The sequence below is a fragment of the Mustela putorius genome, unplaced genomic scaffold (genome assembly GCF_011764305.1).
Source record: "Mustela putorius furo isolate JIRA1106 unplaced genomic scaffold, ASM1176430v1.1 tig00003858_pilon_pilon_pilon, whole genome shotgun sequence".
NCBI classification, from domain to species: Eukaryota; Metazoa; Chordata; class Mammalia; order Carnivora; family Mustelidae; genus Mustela; species Mustela putorius.
In genome coordinates, this window is record NW_025422010.1 from 8,869,013 (window position 1) to 8,887,360 (window position 18,348).

At 38.7% G+C, this 18,348-nt stretch overlaps 1 protein-coding gene across 4 annotated transcripts in view; it reads right to left on the minus strand.

The window, feature by feature from the left end:
* Nucleotides 1-18,348, minus strand: part of RALBP1 (ralA binding protein 1) — a 58,162-nt gene that overhangs the window by 15,241 nt on the left and 24,573 nt on the right. For 3 of the 4 annotated variants that reach the window (XM_004742706.3, XM_004742705.3, XM_004742709.3), the window contains exons 2-6: nucleotides 11,001-11,299; nucleotides 8,475-8,933; nucleotides 4,247-4,596; nucleotides 2,628-2,789; nucleotides 1,501-1,632 (exon numbers count right to left, since the gene is read on the minus strand). In XM_004742706.3, the coding sequence (XP_004742763.1) occupies nucleotides 1,501-1,632; nucleotides 2,628-2,789; nucleotides 4,247-4,596; nucleotides 8,475-8,933; nucleotides 11,001-11,244 (1,347 nt within the window). In that variant the 5' untranslated portion in view covers nucleotides 11,245-11,299. Of the gene's footprint in view, nucleotides 1-1,500; nucleotides 1,633-2,627; nucleotides 2,790-4,246; nucleotides 4,597-8,474; nucleotides 8,934-11,000; nucleotides 11,300-13,614; nucleotides 13,777-18,348 lie in introns of those variants that run through there. The other variant, XM_004742707.3, reaches the window with a different exon arrangement.

Here is an 18,348-nt window from a genome sequence, read left to right on the forward strand (position 1 = left end):
ACAAGGTGCTTTTTATATTTTGTTACTTTGGTAACATCCAAGGGGTACCTGGCCAGCTTGGTTGGTAGAGCATGCCACTCTGGAATTTAATGTCGTGAGTTCAAGCCTCATGCTGGGCACAGAGTTTACTTAAATTACAAGAATAGAAGAGTGATTCCCTATTACACTTCACAGATTCAAAAGTTGTTGATGCTTTGCCCCATTATTGTTTGTACATCTTCTCTTTAAGCATGCACTTGAACATTTTTGGGTTTTTTGTTTTTTGTTTTTTTGTGTTTTTAACAAAGAACAGGGGTGCGCAGAGAGAGGGGGAGGGAAGGAGAGAGAGAATCTTAAGCAGGCTCCATGTCCAGTGCAGAGCCTGACAGGGAACTTGATCTTACAACCCTGAGATGGTAAACTGAGCCAGAATCAAGAGTCAGACACAACCAACTGAGCCACTCAGGGGCACATGCACCTAAATATTTCAGTGTAGATTTTTTAAACAACAAACACACTCATATTAATATGGTATAATTATCAAAATCAGAACATTTTAAGATTGACCCAATTTACTAGTACAGCCTGTTTCAGCAGTTATCCCAAGTGTCTTTCATAACACTTCATCAAACTGCCCAGGATCCAACACAAGGTCCACTTATTGTACTTTGTTGTGTCTGTGTGGTCTGTGGAATAGTTCCTCACCCTTCGTCTTTCACGACTTTCATATTGTGTGTGTGTGTGTGTATGTGTGTTTTATTCTCCAGCTGTGTTCACTGAGCACCTGAAACCCGTGCTATGACAGTAGCCGTGAACACACCTTAGCATCCAGATCTTGATTTCTAAATACTGAAAGGAACCATGGCTCCTTGGACAAAGAGCCAACTGCAGGGCTGGGCTAGAGAAAATACAAGATAAACCTCGAACATTCTGTTGTGCCAGAAAGAAAGGAAACCTCAAAAACTGATGAGTGCATGTCAGAACACTGGAGCCACTCGAGCGGTTCTTACTGGCCAAATATTTATCAATTAGATTATAAAAGTATTGATTACAATATCACACGAAGTATCAATAAATAAATTAAAAAGGTTAAAAAAAAAGCAACTTTCTAAATTAAACATTTTCCTGGTATCAAACTGTATGTAATCATTAACTGGAACATTTAAGCAAATAAATTTCCCATCAGGAACTTCACTTCAGGAAACATGTATATATTGTGTTTTTAAAAGAAACTAACTGGGGCGCCTGGGTGGCTCAGCTGTTAAGTGTCTGCCTTTGGCTCAAGTCATGATCCGGGAATCTTGGGATCAAGCCCCAAATCTGGATCCCTGTTCAGTGGGAAGCCTGCTTCTCCCTCTCTCACTCCCTCTGCTTGTGTTCCCTCTCTTGCTGTGTCTGTCTCTGTCAAATAAATAAATCTTTAAAAGGAACTAACTTAAAATAATATATAAAGAAAATTCCAGCACATTCAGTTTATATTCCATTATAAACATGATATACCAAAATGACAAATTTACTCACCTGTCTTTTAGCTTCTCTCAGTTTCCTTTTGAGGGCTGTCAAAATTCTTTGTACTTCCCATAATCTTTCTTCTTTAGATAAATCCTTTACCCCAGCCTGCAGATCTCGATGTAAACAATTCAAAAGAAACTCCTAGAAGACAACATGCCACACAATGAGTAGTGTCCCATATCTTATCATCTTAAAACCACATCCACATGCAATTTCTCAAGATGTATAACCAACTATCTTTCATTTATCACTAAGGGAACGAAATAATGGCATAAATTATTTTTTCAAGCATATGACTGCAAAATCCTTTTTTGCCTGGACATTGGGTTCTCATCATTAATTTACACCGGTTGACTAACAGTTCATTCCTAACCCTTCCTATCAACAACTAATAATGGGAGTTCAAAGTAGATAAAGGAAAGAAAATCAAATAGGAATTTGATAATGTGTATGCAAATAAAAGACATAATAATCATCAAATATAAGTAGATTTCTCAGTCTTGAATTTCTTAATCAGTTTTTCTAAACACACACACAATCAGATGAACGATGTCTTCTACCAAAGTAGCACAGTGGAAAAGCACAGGATTTGGGTCAAATCCCAGTTCTATAGTTCAGTAACTACGTGGCACAGGGTCAGATATTTCGTTTCCCCAAATTTCTTTGTATCTGTAAAATATGGCTGGTCACAGCAACCTTGTCCAGATAAGCTAACATTTTTGGACTCCTTACAACATACCTGGCAGCATTATCTCATTTATGGTAATAAGCTTCACATCAAAACACAAAATGACCCATTTTAAAATGGGATCACCATGGCTTACAGAGTTTGACCAATCTGCCTAAAAATCAGTCCGCTAAGAAAACCTAGGGAGAACTTAAGGCCAGGTCTTTTGATTTCAAAACTGTGTTCTTTCTACAATATTCTCACTTCACTGGCATGAAAGTGCCAGACAGAAATTTCTGCCTTCCATGTGCCATGAACAATGTGTCTAACATAGTTCCAGGCACACATAAATGCTCAGTGAACAAGAACTGCTCCTACTAATCATTACTACCAATCATCGTTACCATCCAAAACGGTCAGAGCAAAGGTAGGCTCTTTGGGGCTGAAGCGTGGGGCTGAGCACACACACCTGTCTTCTGATCTCCTCCTTGATGTTCTCCTGGGTCTCTGGCAGTGTGGGCATAGTGGCCATGTTAGACCATCGAAGAGGTTTTGTCACTTGCTTTAGTATCACATTTCCAAAGAGCTCTTGCACATGTGTGAAAAACACATATAGGACACGATTGCTAATCTAAGAAAAAATAAATAAAAAGATTTGCAAAAAAAAAAAAAAACCTATTCAAATTATCATTTTATTTCATTTAATGTGCGTCTGTTGAATAGTACATCCTTTAATCCTAGACATGGGGATGACAATTTTCCTCAGTAGTGACCAGATATGCTTTGCTAATCAATGGCCAACTGAAAGAAAAGAACGGAAAGGCAGCAAGAGTTCAGTGAGTATTCCAGCACCGTAAGGAACTGGGGGGAAGAAAGGACAGGAGAAAGGATGCAGAAGTCACTGGCCATCATTTGCTCTTTTTTAGCAATATAATATTAACTGATTTAAAAAATCTTATGTTCATTATTCTCAAGTTATTTTGAGACCTTTTAACTCACACAAGTAGATCCATTGAGGAACACGAAGGAAGTAAGAGCACTTGCAGGTATCAAGCTGGGCTGAGTGCAAGAACCCTGACTCCAGAAACGATGCCTTGTGGGCAGATATGCACAGCTAGCATTTAAATATGATGCTCATATGCAGGGAGATCAGGACATTAATTATTTTCTACCTAACACTTACAATACACTCGAACCTTCTATGAAATAATTGTCCCCAATATAGTAATATCAAGTAACAATGTAATATTTACCAAATTCTGAAAGCCTGACTAGTCTGAATGATCAAACTGAAATCTGAGAAACATTTTACCTCCTAAACACAATCAATGAACAAAGAAAGTGTAAGAAAATACCCTCTTACAACTGTGCATTATAACAGTGGCTGATAATAACCTAGTATACTGGCCAAAGAGCGAGCTTAAAATAAAAATACAACCATCACTCCATTTTTTTGTCTTTTGTGTCTGGCTTCAATAAAATATCAATAATTCTAATTAAAGGAAAATATATGCTCTGCGCCAGGACCAAGTGAGGAGCAATAAACAAATGCCAAATATTTATGTTGTAAAGAGACACCAATTAACATACTACCCAGTTCCCTGAAATGCCCCCTCAGATTAAATTTCTGTAACATTCTTCCCTAGGATCTATCTTTATGAATGAAATCACCAGGTTAAGTCCCTGACCAAACAAATGACATTAGGCCCCCTTGTGCCTGAGTCTGATATGTGGACATGATATAATGAGGCAACAGTGCTATTTGAAAAAATAAATCTTTGAAATTCTACAGATGAACTCCATAATCGTGGGTACCATGGGCTTCCCCTCTACTCATGACGGATCACTGTCATCAGAAATGGGTTTAGAAACCCACACCAAAGACTGTACAATACTCAAATTACAAAGCTACACGCTGGTCATATGATGACACTGTCCATATCCTGAAAGAAAAAGACCGATATTCAGGCTAATCTACCGTCTACATTTGCTGGTTAACTGTTTCTGTATGCGACCCAGCAACAGAAAATGTCTCTGACACTCCCCAGGGTCAGCGTCAGAGGGCGCGTGCGCAGAAAGGCCATGTACCTGAACCGTTGGGCTGAGCACTATAGAAATGTTCTGTATATTCATTTTTGTTTCCAGTTCCTTTGCGATAACATGGTCCATGTGCACGATCAGCCAAGAAATCAGAAGATAGTTACATTCTGGCAGTTCTTTGAGCAAGCGCTGGAATTCCTGCACCTTCTCGCTCTCTGTGCTCCTCCCACATGCCTCCTCAAAGCGAGGCATCAGCTCTTTGGTAAGCAGATTCTCCGGAAGGTCTCGCAAATACTGCTTCAACAAACTGGCTACAGTGTTAGGTTCATACTCTTCCAAATTGGGAGACTCCTCTCTGTCATAGGCCGCTTTCAGCTCATCCACCTTTGATTTAATTCCTAAAAACATTCAAATTCCAAAGAAAAAGAGTACCAAGCAAATATAAATAATCAAACAGCTTTTTTTTTTAGCACAGCACCCACTCCTTGGGGGAGATCTGGGGAGAGCCAATCTGACAATAACAAACCTCTAGTTAGGAAGTATTTATCCGCTCAAGGTGTGCACAATTCCTCTATGAAGAAAGTAATATGAAAAACCACACTGTGTGGGTGAATTCAACCAAAAGCTAAATAATGGAAACTCAATACTTAGAAAAAAAACATCAGAGCAATCACAGAATATCTTAAGTTTCAAAACATGCCAAGTGACTTGGGGGACAATTTTTTTTTTTTTTTAAGTTTAAATCTAGGTAGGTAAAAATTCAGGCAGACATTCAACTACAATCCAAGCATAAATCTTGCTCCACATGAGTGGCCAACTGCCTTTTCTAACAAGTCACAAGACTGACAACATAAAACACAACTCAGCATTTATAAATGTGTCCAAAAAGTTGTGAATAATTACTTTTCTATAACATATGATAAATGCAAAAGGTGGGTTTGCTGTCAAAACACACTCTTTGAAAAATCTTATCCATTAAATAAACCCCATCTGATTTCTATTTTTAAGTTTCAATTGTTATTTTCTTAATCTGAAACGCAGCTGGAACCAAAAAGAGTGAAACTTGGGTTTCTAAAATCAAATTGTTTTGCTTTTCTTACAGGACAGAAAGAAATGCTGACACACAAAATGACTGTTTTTCAAACATTTTGTAAGTTTTTAAGTCCTTAGGCCAATCTGCAGTTAAGTGATATGGATTCATAAAAGTACAAGGTAGCTTTCTGTTGTGTTTATTACTCAAAACTTTAGGCCAATTATTTGAAACAAGCCACAGATTAAGGCCAAGAGACTGTAATGGTTGATGCAAATACTCCAGCGTCATCTAATCTGAACAGCATTTTATAATCAATAGTGCTTACATCCAGAATTTGGCCTTCCTTATGTGAAAACCTTCCATTACAATAAGTCTGTAATTTATCCAGCACTGACAAAATTGATAACTCAATTTTATCCATTGAAAATATGAGTATAAGAAATTTTATCAATTGAAAGTATTAAAGTAAGAAAACAAAGCTTATTTTTATATAATGGTCATTTTGATAAAGAAAATAATTCTCATTTTTTTAAAAAAAGATCTTATTTATTTATTTATTTGAGGAGGGGAGGAGCAGAGGGAGAGGGATAAGCAGACTTGGTGACGAGTGTGAAGCCTGACGTGGGGGTCAATCCCATAACCCTGAGATCACAACCTGAACCGAAATCGAGAGGTGGATGCTTAACTGCCTAAGCCACCTCTGTGCCTCAATAAATCCCTTTTTCTTGAGTGACAACTTCAAGTAAAATTCTTAGCAAAGACCTACTCTCTCTATTTATATGTATCTAATTTTTCTCCCCCATCTGCCTATCCAGAAAACTGCTCAAGTAAATAATTAAAATATGTGTCTGGTTTGCTGTTACTCTGAAATTATCAAAATGTTTTCTTTTTAAGAATTGGACACTTCAGGGGCGCCTGGGTGGCTCGGTGGATTGGGCCGCTGCCTTCGGCTCGGGTCATGATCTCGGGGTCCTGGGATCGAGTCCCACGTAGGGCTCTCTGCTCAGCAGGGAGCCTGCTTCCCTCTCTCTCTCTCTCTCTCTCTGCCTGACTCTCTGTCTACTGTGATCTCTCTCTGTCAAATAAATAAATAAAATCTTTAAAAAAAAAAAAAAAAAAGAATTGGACACTTCAAATAGAACATCCTACGTAAAGAAAGAGCATGTCCAAAATGACATATATTTGTTCTAAAACTGGAATTTACATACAAATAAGTAAGAGCCAAAAATCTCCAGCAGAAAACAGTATTGTTATGGGCATTCAAAGAAAGAAAAGTCACAGCCATAAACTTTAATCCAGAATGCAGCATACTGTCAGAGCTTAAAAAATAATAAAAAATTGATCAAAGCAGAAGCTCAGCCTCCAGGAGTCAGTGATCAGGGGAACAGCTTCATTTGAACGCTCTGACACACAAAGAGAGGAGTTCTGCAACTCTGACTCTCCAAAAGAATGCAAACATCAAAAATAGGTCAAAAACAAAAGAATCCTTTGAACAAAGCTGTAGAAACTCTTCAGAGAAACTTTCACCTCCAACAAAATTCCTTCCTGCCTATCAAACATGTGAGAGAAGCAGCTATCTCAGTCAGTACTGTTTAAATCTTTACAAATCAATTAATCATTAGTTAGGGGTTTTTTCATCTTACTTAGCTTTAAAAGTCAAATCCTGGGGGGTTCCTGGGGGACTCAGCCCATTAAGCAGCTGCCTTCAGTTCAGGTCATGATCCCAAAGTCCTGAGATCGAGCACCACATCAGGCTCCCTGCTCAGTGGAGAACCTGCTTCTCCCTCTCCCTCTGCTTACTGCTCTGCCTACCTGTGCGCTCTCTCTCTCTCTCTGTCAAATAAATAAATAAAATCCTTAAAAAAACAAAAAATAAAAGCCAAATTTTCAAATTCATTTAAATGTGTTTATCTCCATGTTACTAGAGAGTTATAAATTCAAATTCAATGCCTAACTTGTGGATTTTATTTTCTAGAAAATGGTTAACATGTTAGCTAGAATACTCTTAAACAATGACATGCTATCTAGCGGACTAGGTAAAGGGTTCCCCAAATACCAAAGGTGCCTGTCCCTTCCCAAAAAAAGAAAAAAAACAAACCTGCCCTCTAAAAATGTTTATGAGCCAAATAAATGGAAAAACTCAAGGAGTCTCTCTATATATTCTAAATTTGTATGATTTGATTCATAATGAAAACGTGTGACCAACAAGTTTTTATAAAACAGATCTCCAGTATTAAGAAACTGAATCACAGGAAGGCAATGATCTGGAGCACAGATGTTGCCACAGGCAGGACAGACTTCCACCCTATATAGTTCAAAAGTCCTACTACTTTGTAAGAAACAATCTTTTTCCTTTAAATAGTACAATAGTATACATTATGCTTGATTTTAGACACCTGAATGTATTCTATTCTTGCCAAACATGAAATTTTAATTTTCACAGATAGGGAACATACATAGATGGATTTTCCATCCAGAGATGGAAAATCAATTTTACTCATCTATGGAACAGCTGCACGCAGCTGACAAAAGCATTCACATTTGGGCCTAAACATTTAGCAAGTAACATTTGTATGTCCCTTAGCCGAACTCAGGGAAGAGGATTATGTCAATAAGTGTCTCGTGGGGGGCGCCTGGGTGGCTCAGTGGGTTAAAGCCTCTGCCTTCAGCTCAGGTCATGATCTCAGGGTTCTGGGATAGAGCCCCGCATTGGGCTCTCTGCTCAGCAGGGAACCTGCTTCCCTTCCTCTCTCTGCCTACTGCTCTGCCTACTTGTGATCTCTATTTGTCAAATAAATAAATAAATAAAATCTTAAAAAAAAAAGTGTCTCGCGGCCAAGACGCATTGTTCACCCAGATACCCTTCCTTGCCCTGCTCATCTCCCTCACAACGCTGAGCCCTGCTCAGAGAGAAAGGAGGCGGGAAGAATAAAGCACAGTCTGAGCGCACCAGAGGGAAGGGATGCTACTCAGCTACTTCACTTAGACTCAGGGGGCTGCTCCCCAAAGTGAAAACTAGTGTGGAAAGCCTCCTAAGGGAAGGGAAAAGCAAACTGTGGAGGGAGACACACGCGCGTGTGCGCGCACGCCGGGTGGGGATTTCTGCTCAACTAGAAGGATGGAGGAAATGGACAAGACTTAGGACCCATGCAATAATTTTCCTCACAAGCCAATCATTTTCCTTCCTGTGAAAAACGGAAGTGAATTTTCAGACCACCCAAGAGGAGCGCGTGTCTCCAGTACCTGACACTCTGTAAATGCCTTCGCACTTCATGCCGTACTTCTCCACGTAATCCACACACTCGCGGAACACCGCCGGCAGCCGGATGCCATCGTACATCATGGTCCGCTCAGCTGCATCAGTCAGGGGAACTCCGAAAATGGGCTTGAGATTGGGGACGTCCATCTGAGGCACCTCTGGCTCCTGAATTGGCTTCTTCTTTTTCTTCTTTTCCTTCCACTGTTTAACAACATCAGCTGCTGTCAAGTCTTTCGACTTCTTCTCTTTATGTTTCTCTTCTTTGTGCTTTTCTTCTTTATGTTTTTCCTCTTTGGGTTTCTCTTTTATTTTAAAATCCTTCTCTTTCTTTTTAGAAAAGCTGGGCTTCTTAAAAACATGGATTCCCTTGGACCTTTTCATTTTGGAAGGACTTTCAGCTTCATCTCCAGAGCTATCTTCCTGAAAGGCAGCATAGCCTTCAGCTGCCAAAGAAGTACAGGAAATAGAAGTCATCTATCTGTTTAATGTCAACCCGGCCATAAACTTCCTAAAAACAGGACCCAAAAAAAAGTGCTACCGGGCACTGGCTACCTCGCTTTTCACTCCTGGTCAATGCCTCCTGGGTACTGCCAGTAATGAAAGGGGTTTCTTCTCGGTTCAAAGGAGATGAGGCAGTGACATCTCCTGACCACAAGAGAGGGAAATGCAAAGGACTAGTTACCTTTACGACTGGTTTTAGGTGGAGTTTTGGCAAACCAAGTATTATGAATACACAACAAAGGGATCTACAGGGAGGGCTAATGGAAAGGGTCCTTCTATAAAAGAGCTTTTTCTCATCATCTGACAAGGTGCTCTTACTTACTTTAGATTTTTTCCACACATTTGGTCCCTGTAATTTGAAGCAGTCTGACACCATGACACAAATGGCACTGGTGTTTGGAGGCTCCCGTACTTCCCCTATCACACCCGCCCTCCTGTCACTATCTGTTAAGTTCCTTCTGGAGACTGGAGCAGGGACTGAAGACTCAGGTGGATGGAGGACAGAGCCAGGAGATTCCCTCGCCTCTGGGTGATCGCTGACACATCCACCCATTTCCCAGCATCTCGAGCCCTGGTTTCCACACTGACACTTGCTTTGTATCATATTAGAACTATCCTAGCTTGGTTTTGTTGCCTCCAAATATAATTCTCCTATTCTTTTTCTTTAGCCAGCTGCCTTAAAAGCTATTTTATAACAAAGATAAAAAACTATTTCACAAATCACCCTCTATTTAAAATACTACAACCAGAAGGGCGGGAACACGAAGGGCATGATACCATGATATAAAAAGCCAATGCAGTTCTCAGACAATGCTGGTGTGAGTGTAAACTGGTACAACCACTTTGGAAAATTGTTTTGCAAGATCTACTACTGCTAAAATGAGCATGGCCTATAATAGAGGAACTCCAATCGCAGGCATACACAACGGAAATGGATAAACACCTGCGACACTCACAGAATGAGTAGAAATACTCATTCATTTTATCATCTCAAGTTATATTCCATTCATCACACATTTCAATCCTCAAAGAGCTTTTGTAGAAAGCACCAGCTACCTTAAGTACTAGAAGCCCTATTCATGAGCCAAAGAAGGCAAACAACCCAAATGACCAATAACAGCAGAGTAAATTCTAGTATATTAATGCAACGAAACAAAATCCGGCAATAAAAATGAACTAATTACTGTCACGTTAAACAACATGGATGAATCTAACAAATTTAACTTTGGGCGGAAGAAACTAGATGCAAAAGGAAATATGCTTAATTTTTATAAATTCAAAACTAGGCAGCTTCAAGCTATATTGAAAGAAGCTTTACCTCTGGGAAGGGTGGGGGATTCACTTTGAAGGGATAATGGAAGGGAATTTCAAGGGTGTTGATAACACTCTATTTCCAGATGCTTCTAATTACAAGGACATATATCCATTTTGTGATATCTCATTCAAGTTATACACAATGTGTCCATCCTACCTCAGTGTTAAGCTTCAAAAAGCAAATTAACTTAAAAATATCATAAAATTCAAAATAAAGCAATACTTGAAATAACTCAACTGATCTGCTTTAACATATTAAACTTAAACAACTCACCTTTCCTACTGAATAGGAACTATAAATAGAATACATTATGGTATTTGCTTAAGACAAACAAATAACAACTTTTTCAGTTCCAATAAAGTGGAGTACCCTAAATGGCTTACACAACCTAGCCAAGAAAGTAATATTCTATATAAGTAAAATTCCAGTATCTACTTCTTATACATTATTTAAAATAACCAATATAAGAAACTTCTACCAAAAAACTTTACCATTTCTGGAACTTGGTATTTTTATTCACAAGAATAGGACCCTAAAATACAACTCTAGTATACAAAAATTGAGACCCAGAAAAGTAAAGAACAGAGAATGTCAAACAAGAGTCTTTGGACATATTCCAGAAGACAGCAGGTAAGGGAGCAGAGTAAGAGTTTATCTAAAACATATCAAAAGCATAGAGAAAAATGGCACTTACTCCTTTTTTCTTTTTTCTTAAATTTTCCTTTTTTCTTCCCATGGTCTTTCTCATCATCAGACACTATGTCAGGAGGTTCATGGAGGCTGTCATGGGGAGGCGAGGGCTCGCCGGTGCGGTACAATCCAGGGAACTTAGTAGGGCTGATCTCCTCAGAGCTGGGGGTTCGGGTAAGACCACTGCCATGCTCCACCCTGCGGTGTTCACTGGGGCTGCTGGTGGGGGGCAGGAAGCACTCAGTCATTCTGCCTCCCTGATGAGACAGTGAAGAGGGTTTCTCTGTTACCTATCCATTACACCTGCACATAAGGGAAAAAGGTCATCAACACCAACCAAAACACAAAAGCACCAAACACACACAAAACATAGTGAGTAATCTTGCATTTACAAATCAAAAACATTTCTCTTCACGACCCCTCTTTAGAAATACTCATTCATTTTATCATCTCAAGTTATATTCCATTCATCACACATTTCAATCCTCAAAGAGCTTCTGTAGAAAGCACCAGCTACCTTAAGTCCTAGAAAAATAAACCAAATGAAAATCAGAGTTCTCAAATTAGTATACAGAGTTTCTTTTACAAAGAAGTCCCCCATTGTAAGGGGTTTCATTTTGGTGGCTACATAAATCTTACTATTTTCTTTAAGGTTATGAACAAACAACTATAAATAATAAATTATAAAAACAACTTATATAGCTATGCATGAATAGTTCAGAATCATAATTAAAATTTACAATAGCTGTAGTGCTATATTTGATGATTCACGCAATTATAGATGCTTAAATTCTATATTGCATGATATTAAGTCATTTGTGTTGATAATAACTATTTTATTTTGTACTGAAATTCTGTTGAAAGAAACAAGGGAGCCCTTATTTGCTCAATCCTAAAATACAAACAAAATAGATTAACTGGAACGGACACTGCAAAGGACACAGTAAGAACTCAAGATTTGTTCACTTTTTCTTCCTTAGAGGTTACAGTCCACATACAGTGTTCTAAAGTTACTTGGATTAGTTCTTATTCCTCATTAATATACTTATGATATTCATTTGGAAAACTATTAGGATCACTTGTTTCTCTTTGTGCTTACTTTTAAGGTTATTTTGCAATTTAAAAAATCCATAAGCCCTAAATGACAAGACCTTTTCTGAACATGAACACAGGTAAGACAAGCAAATATAAAAAAAAAAAAAAAATTTTTTTAATTGCAATTTGCAACAGCTTAAGTTCTTTGAACTGCAAAGAGTTCTTACAAATCAATAAAAATATGAACAAATCAAGATAACCACACAAAGGATATGATGTAATTCATAGAAAAATGACTAATATCCATATGAAAATAATGTTCAAGTACAATTCTAATTTTTTAAAAGATTATTTATTTATTTATTTGACAGAGAGAGAGAGAGAGAGAGAGATCGATCGATCACAAGTAGGCGGGGGGGGGGGGCAGAAGCAGATTCCCTGATGAGCAGAGAGCCTGATGTAGAGCTCCATCCCAAGACTCTCAGACCACGACCTGAGCTGACACTAAGCCATCGAGGCCCCCCAGAGCTCCAAAGAAAGGGGAAGCCAGAACACAGCTGCCAGGAAGGAGCATAGCTGTAAACTACAGAAATAAACCCGCTGATAGGCATTCCTTCCACACTGAGCCATTTTGTCCTATGCTCCCCTGGCTTTGTGCACGCTGTCTTCATTCCAGAGAAGCCAGCCCTCCTTCCCGCACTTCTGCATGGCCAATGCACACTTATCCTTCACCATGATGCCTAAAAATGGGTATGAAGAATCTTTTTGAAGTGATGGAAACAGCCTAGATTTGGATGGTGGTGACGGTTACAACAAACTGGTCGATTTACTAAAAATCACTGAATTACACACTTAAAGTGGGCAGATCTTATGATACGTAAATTATACCTAAATAAAGCTGTTCTTTAGGGGCACCTGGGTGGCTCAGTGGGTTAAGCCGCTGCCTTCGGCTTGGGTCATGATCTCAGGGTCCTAGGATCGAGCCTCGAGTCGGGCTCTCTGCTCAGCAGGGAGCCTGCTTCTTCCTCTCTCTCTGCCTGCCTCTCTGCCTGCTTGTGATCTCTCTCTGTCAAATAAATAAATAAAATCTTAAAAAAAAAAAAAAAGCTGTTCTTTAAAAAAAAAAAAAAAAAAAGGAACAATTACCAGCAACATTTTATCCAGGAATCCTCCCTCATCACTCCTTTTCCATGCTCCCAAAATCTCCGAAACACACCTCCGGCACTGCAAGCCCTGTGCTGTTTTACTTGCCTGGGCACCCATCTATCCTGTCCAGCAAATTTTTAAGTTCCGGCATTTAACACAACACAGGCATTACAGGAGGTACTCAAACATTTCCTTAATGAACTAATTAGTTTTTTCCATGCTCTTAACATACTGTGTACTGCCGATGAGACAAAGACTAGAAGAAGTGAACCCTTTGCCTTACATTTTAATTAAGGAAACAAAGCAATGGAACCCAAATTTTATTTTAATTCCTGCGGCTTCAGCAACATTCACATACATTAACTAACTTTAGTACATCCTGGGAGAAAAGAAGTACTTTTCATGTTCACAAACAGGAGTGGGTCACAGTGACTTACCCTAAGTCACACAGGAAGAAGGAAAACTGGGATCTACCCTGAAAGCATCCATTCTTCCCATTACACTGCCCTTCGTGTCGACCATGCAGAGGAGAGAACATGCATGCCGGAGGAATGGCACCGTACAGACACAAGCAGGAACACAGAGCTTATTTGTAGGATGGCAGCAAGCCTGGTCTGATGGGAGCAGTTCCTGGGAAGGGCAGGAAAGGCATGGAAAGACGAGGTGGGTTCTAACTGAATTCCAACTCAGGGCCCAGCTGAAGACGTCAGCCTTGATGTAGCCAAGTCATCACTAATTCCAAAGCCAGCAAGTGACAAAACTGGCAGGAAGAGGAGTAAGGGCAGGAATATATACAACCAAATGCCACACAGATTTGGGTTGTTCTCTCCTGTCCTACAGAATTTTGTAACCTATGTCTACAAACACACACGTTCTCCCAGTTCATTTGTTATCATTACTCAGTTTCCATCCTAGACTAGTGGAGAAGACAGGTTTCCCCATAAAGCGTTCAACAGATTATCTTGCAAAAAAAACTACTTGAGACAAGTATTTGTTGACTTGCCTCCCCAAGAGTTGGGAATGAGTAGAAGGAAGGGCAGCAGCTAACAGCATACATGAAGGGTGAAGGTCTGAATGCACAATGATTTAAAAGCATTAATATGCTTCCACTGGGACACACGGGAGCACTGGAGGAGCCACTTCACCAAATAAATGGGCAGAAGCAGCTTAGAAGGTCCCTGGTAAATCTGAGTATAAGTAGCCTAATGTAAGAAAATAAAACAAATATTAGAAATTCCAACTTCTAAGGCAACAGAAGAACTGATGTAAATTTGAAAGATTTGAAAAAAAGAACACTTATCCCCATTCCTCTTGGTAAGTACAACTAAAAATCCTGAATATTAGTTAAAAAAAAAAAAAAAAAGACAATAAGACTGACAGAGAAGAAGGCTGGTGGTTAGAGACCTCAGGATTTTTTTTTTCTTTTTTAAGATTTTACTTATTTATTTGACAGAGATCACAAGTAGGCAGAGAGGCAGGCAGAGAGAGAGAGGGAAGCAGGCTCCCCGCTGAGCAGAGAGCCGGATGCGGGACTCGATCCCAGGACCCTGGGATCATGACCTGAGCCGAAGGTAAAGGCTTTAACCCACTGAGCCACCCAGGTGCCTCAGGATTCTAAGAACAGAGTTGGGAGTTTCCAGGGTTTTGTTTTTGCCTCTACATCCCAGAAAACTTTTAAGATAATAGTGGAGTTAGTAAAGAGCTCCAGGCAAACACCAGAAAAATCTGTAGCCCTACCCACAACAGCACCAGTAAGAAGGAGATGAGAGTTGCACCCTCAAGGGGTGCCCCAGGTGGGGAGCTGGGCCTTCCACACCTGCCAGCTGCTAAGAGTACTTGCTCTTGCAAGTGTGTCAATGGAGACCATGTGAAGGATCTGGACTTCCATCCCAAACTTAAGTAACTAAGAGCCCCATTCCACTCCTGCTGGGTAGTCTCAGAAGAGGCCTAGAAAAGAATCAGAATTTTCAGCATCACCCAGTGGTAATGAGGCCACCCCACCTCAGTGTCAATGGAGACCACATGGAAGCCAGAAGCAAAAGAGGAAAAGAAAACCTCCAAAGAAAAGATTAATTACACAGAAAACAAATTGCAATATAGAACTAAAACCAGTAATTACACTATAGGCAATGAACTAAGCATTCCAATAAAAAAGGCAGAGATAATCAGACTGCACAAAAAAGCAAGATTCAGTGATACACTGTTTATAAGAGATCTACTTTAAAGACAATTATTATACAGAGAGGTTAAAAGCAAACGAATGGTAAAGATACACCATACAAACCCATAACGTCAGAAAAATGGAATGACTGTAATACCAGACAATAAACTGCAATACAAGAAACACTGCTAGAAGAAAAGGATGTCCCCACAATCATAAACGATGCAATTCTACACACGTACATGCCTCATAACAGAACTCCAAATACATGAAGCAAAACTGACAGAAGTACAAAGAGAGAAATAGACAAATACCCATTTATCTCAGAACTCTCAGTAAATGACAAAACAAGTAAATATAGGCAAAAATATCTCAGGTGGAACACAAAAAGCACAAAGCACAAACCATAAAAGAACAAATTGATAAATGAGATTTCATCAAAAGCTAAACCATCTACACACTGAAAGAAAATTAAATTAGGAAAATTAAACAACAATCCATGTACTGGATGAAAATATTTGTAATACATAAATCTGACAACGAACTCATTTCTTTAGAAAAAAAAATGAATGTGTATACATATAACCTAGAAGGTACATATTATCTTACAAATCAGTAAGACAAACCAATCACAAAATAATGAGCAAAGAATAACAGCAAGCAAAAGATACAGATACTTCACCAAAGAAAATACACAATCAAAAAGCACATGAAACAATGCTCAATATCATTACATTCTTTAAGAAAATGCAAAGTAGGGGTGCCTGGTTGGCTCAGGCATTAAGCATCATGACCTACCGCAGCTCAGGTCATGCATGATCCAGAGGTCCTGGGATAGAGCCCTGCATTGGGCTCCCTGCTCAGTGGGAAGCCAGCTTCTCCCTCTCCCACTTCCCTTGCTTGTGTTCCCTCTCTGGCTGTCTCTCTCTCTATTTGTTAAATAAATAAATAAATAAATAAATAAATCTTTTTTAAAAAGAACATTAAAACCACATTATCTCCTACAAATCTACTACACAACCACTAACATTAAAAGGACTGGCAGTACCAAGGGTTGACATGAATGTGGAGCAACTGGTATTCTCATCAGTTACTGACAGTAAGGTAAAACTGCACAGTCACTTTGGAAAAGTATTTAATAGTTTCCTATAAAATTAACATACACTTTTTTAAAAATTATTTATTTGTTTGTCAGAGAGAGAGAGAGCACAAGCAGGGGGAGCAGCAGGCAGAGGGAGAAGCAGGCTCCCAACTGAGCAAGGAGCCCGATGCAGGGCTCAATCCCAGGACCCTGGGATCATGACCTGAGCTGAAGGCAGACAATGACTGAGCCACCTGGGTATCCCAATATACACTTTTATCACCTAACAATTCCACTTTCAGGTATTTATTCAAGAGAAATGAAAATGTAAGCACACACAAAGACTTGTCAATGAAAGCTCACAGTACCTTTATTTATGACAGACAAAAACTGGAGATGACCCAAATATCTATCAAACGAAAATTAACAAATCATCATACATCCTGATGAAATATTATTCAGCAATAAAAAGGAATGAATTACTGATAAACACAACATAGATGAGTATCAAAAACAATGAACCAAAGAACCAGATACAAAAGAACACACACTGCATTAGTCCATGTATAATGGAATTCTAATACAAGCAAAATTAATCTGTAGTGACGGAACCCCAATCAAAGGTGCTCCTGGGACAGACGTGGTCAGCCAGGAAAGTGAATGCAAAGAAGTACAAGAGAATTTGGGGATGATAAAGTGTTCTACATCATGATTGTGGTGATGGTTTCACAGGTATTCACAACTGCCAAACTACAAAGAACTGTACACTTCCAACTGGGTGCATCTTATAACATGTAAGTTATATATAAGGGAAAAAAAAGAAAACAAAACAAAACAAAACTTTTCGAAAGAAACTGACCTGATCCTCAAATTTTTAGAAATGCACAAAACAGAACAGCCACAACCACCTTGGAAAAGTGCAGTTATTAAAGCTAAAGTAATCAAGATGGCATGGTATTGGAGTACGGAAAGACAAATAGGTTGGTGGAACCAAACAAAATTCTGAATAAGACCCACATGTATGCAGTCAATTGATTCTCAATAAAGGTTCCAAAGGCATTCATGCAGGAAAGGAAAGTCTTCAACACATAATGTTGGATAACCATATGGGGAAAAAAGAGAAACTCAAGCCACTCTGTCACATTTCATACATAAAATGTAATTCATGGTAAATCATACACATAAAATTTCAAAGTTAATAACTATAAAACTTCTAAAGAAAAACAGATTTTTGAGATGTCAGGCTAAGAATTTCCCAGTCACAACCAGAAAACATTAACTATAATATTAAAGATGGAAAAATTGGACCTTGTGAAAAGTAAAACCTTCTGTTCATTAAAAAACACTATTAGGAAAATGAAGTCAAGCCAATCTTGGAAAAGACATTTACAGAATATATACCTGACAAAAAATTTATATCCATAATATATAAAGAACTTCTTACAATTCAATAATAAAAAGGTAAACAATCCAGGGAAAACAATGGGCAAAACAGTTGAGAAAACAATTAACAAATAAAAATATATGACTGGTCAAGAAGCCCATGCAAAAAGCTCCAACTCATTAAACACCAAAGAAATGCAAATTAAAACCACAGTAAACTATCAAAAAACGCGATCTAGAAAGGCTAAAATTTAAATGGAATGAGATCATTCCTAATGCTGGTGAAGATGTGAGACACCAGGAAGTTTTAATACATTGCTGGTGGGAATGTAAAATTTTACCTCTTTGGAAGTGTTTGGCAGTAACTCTTGTTAAATCCTACTATATTCCACTACTGCCTATTTACCCAAAAGAAATGGAAATATATCCACAAAAGCTTATGATCAGAGTAACTTTATTCATAAAAACTAGAAACATCTACATTTTTATCAACAAAAGACTAAATCAACTACAATATACTCAGGTTAGCATTTTTTTAAACATTAG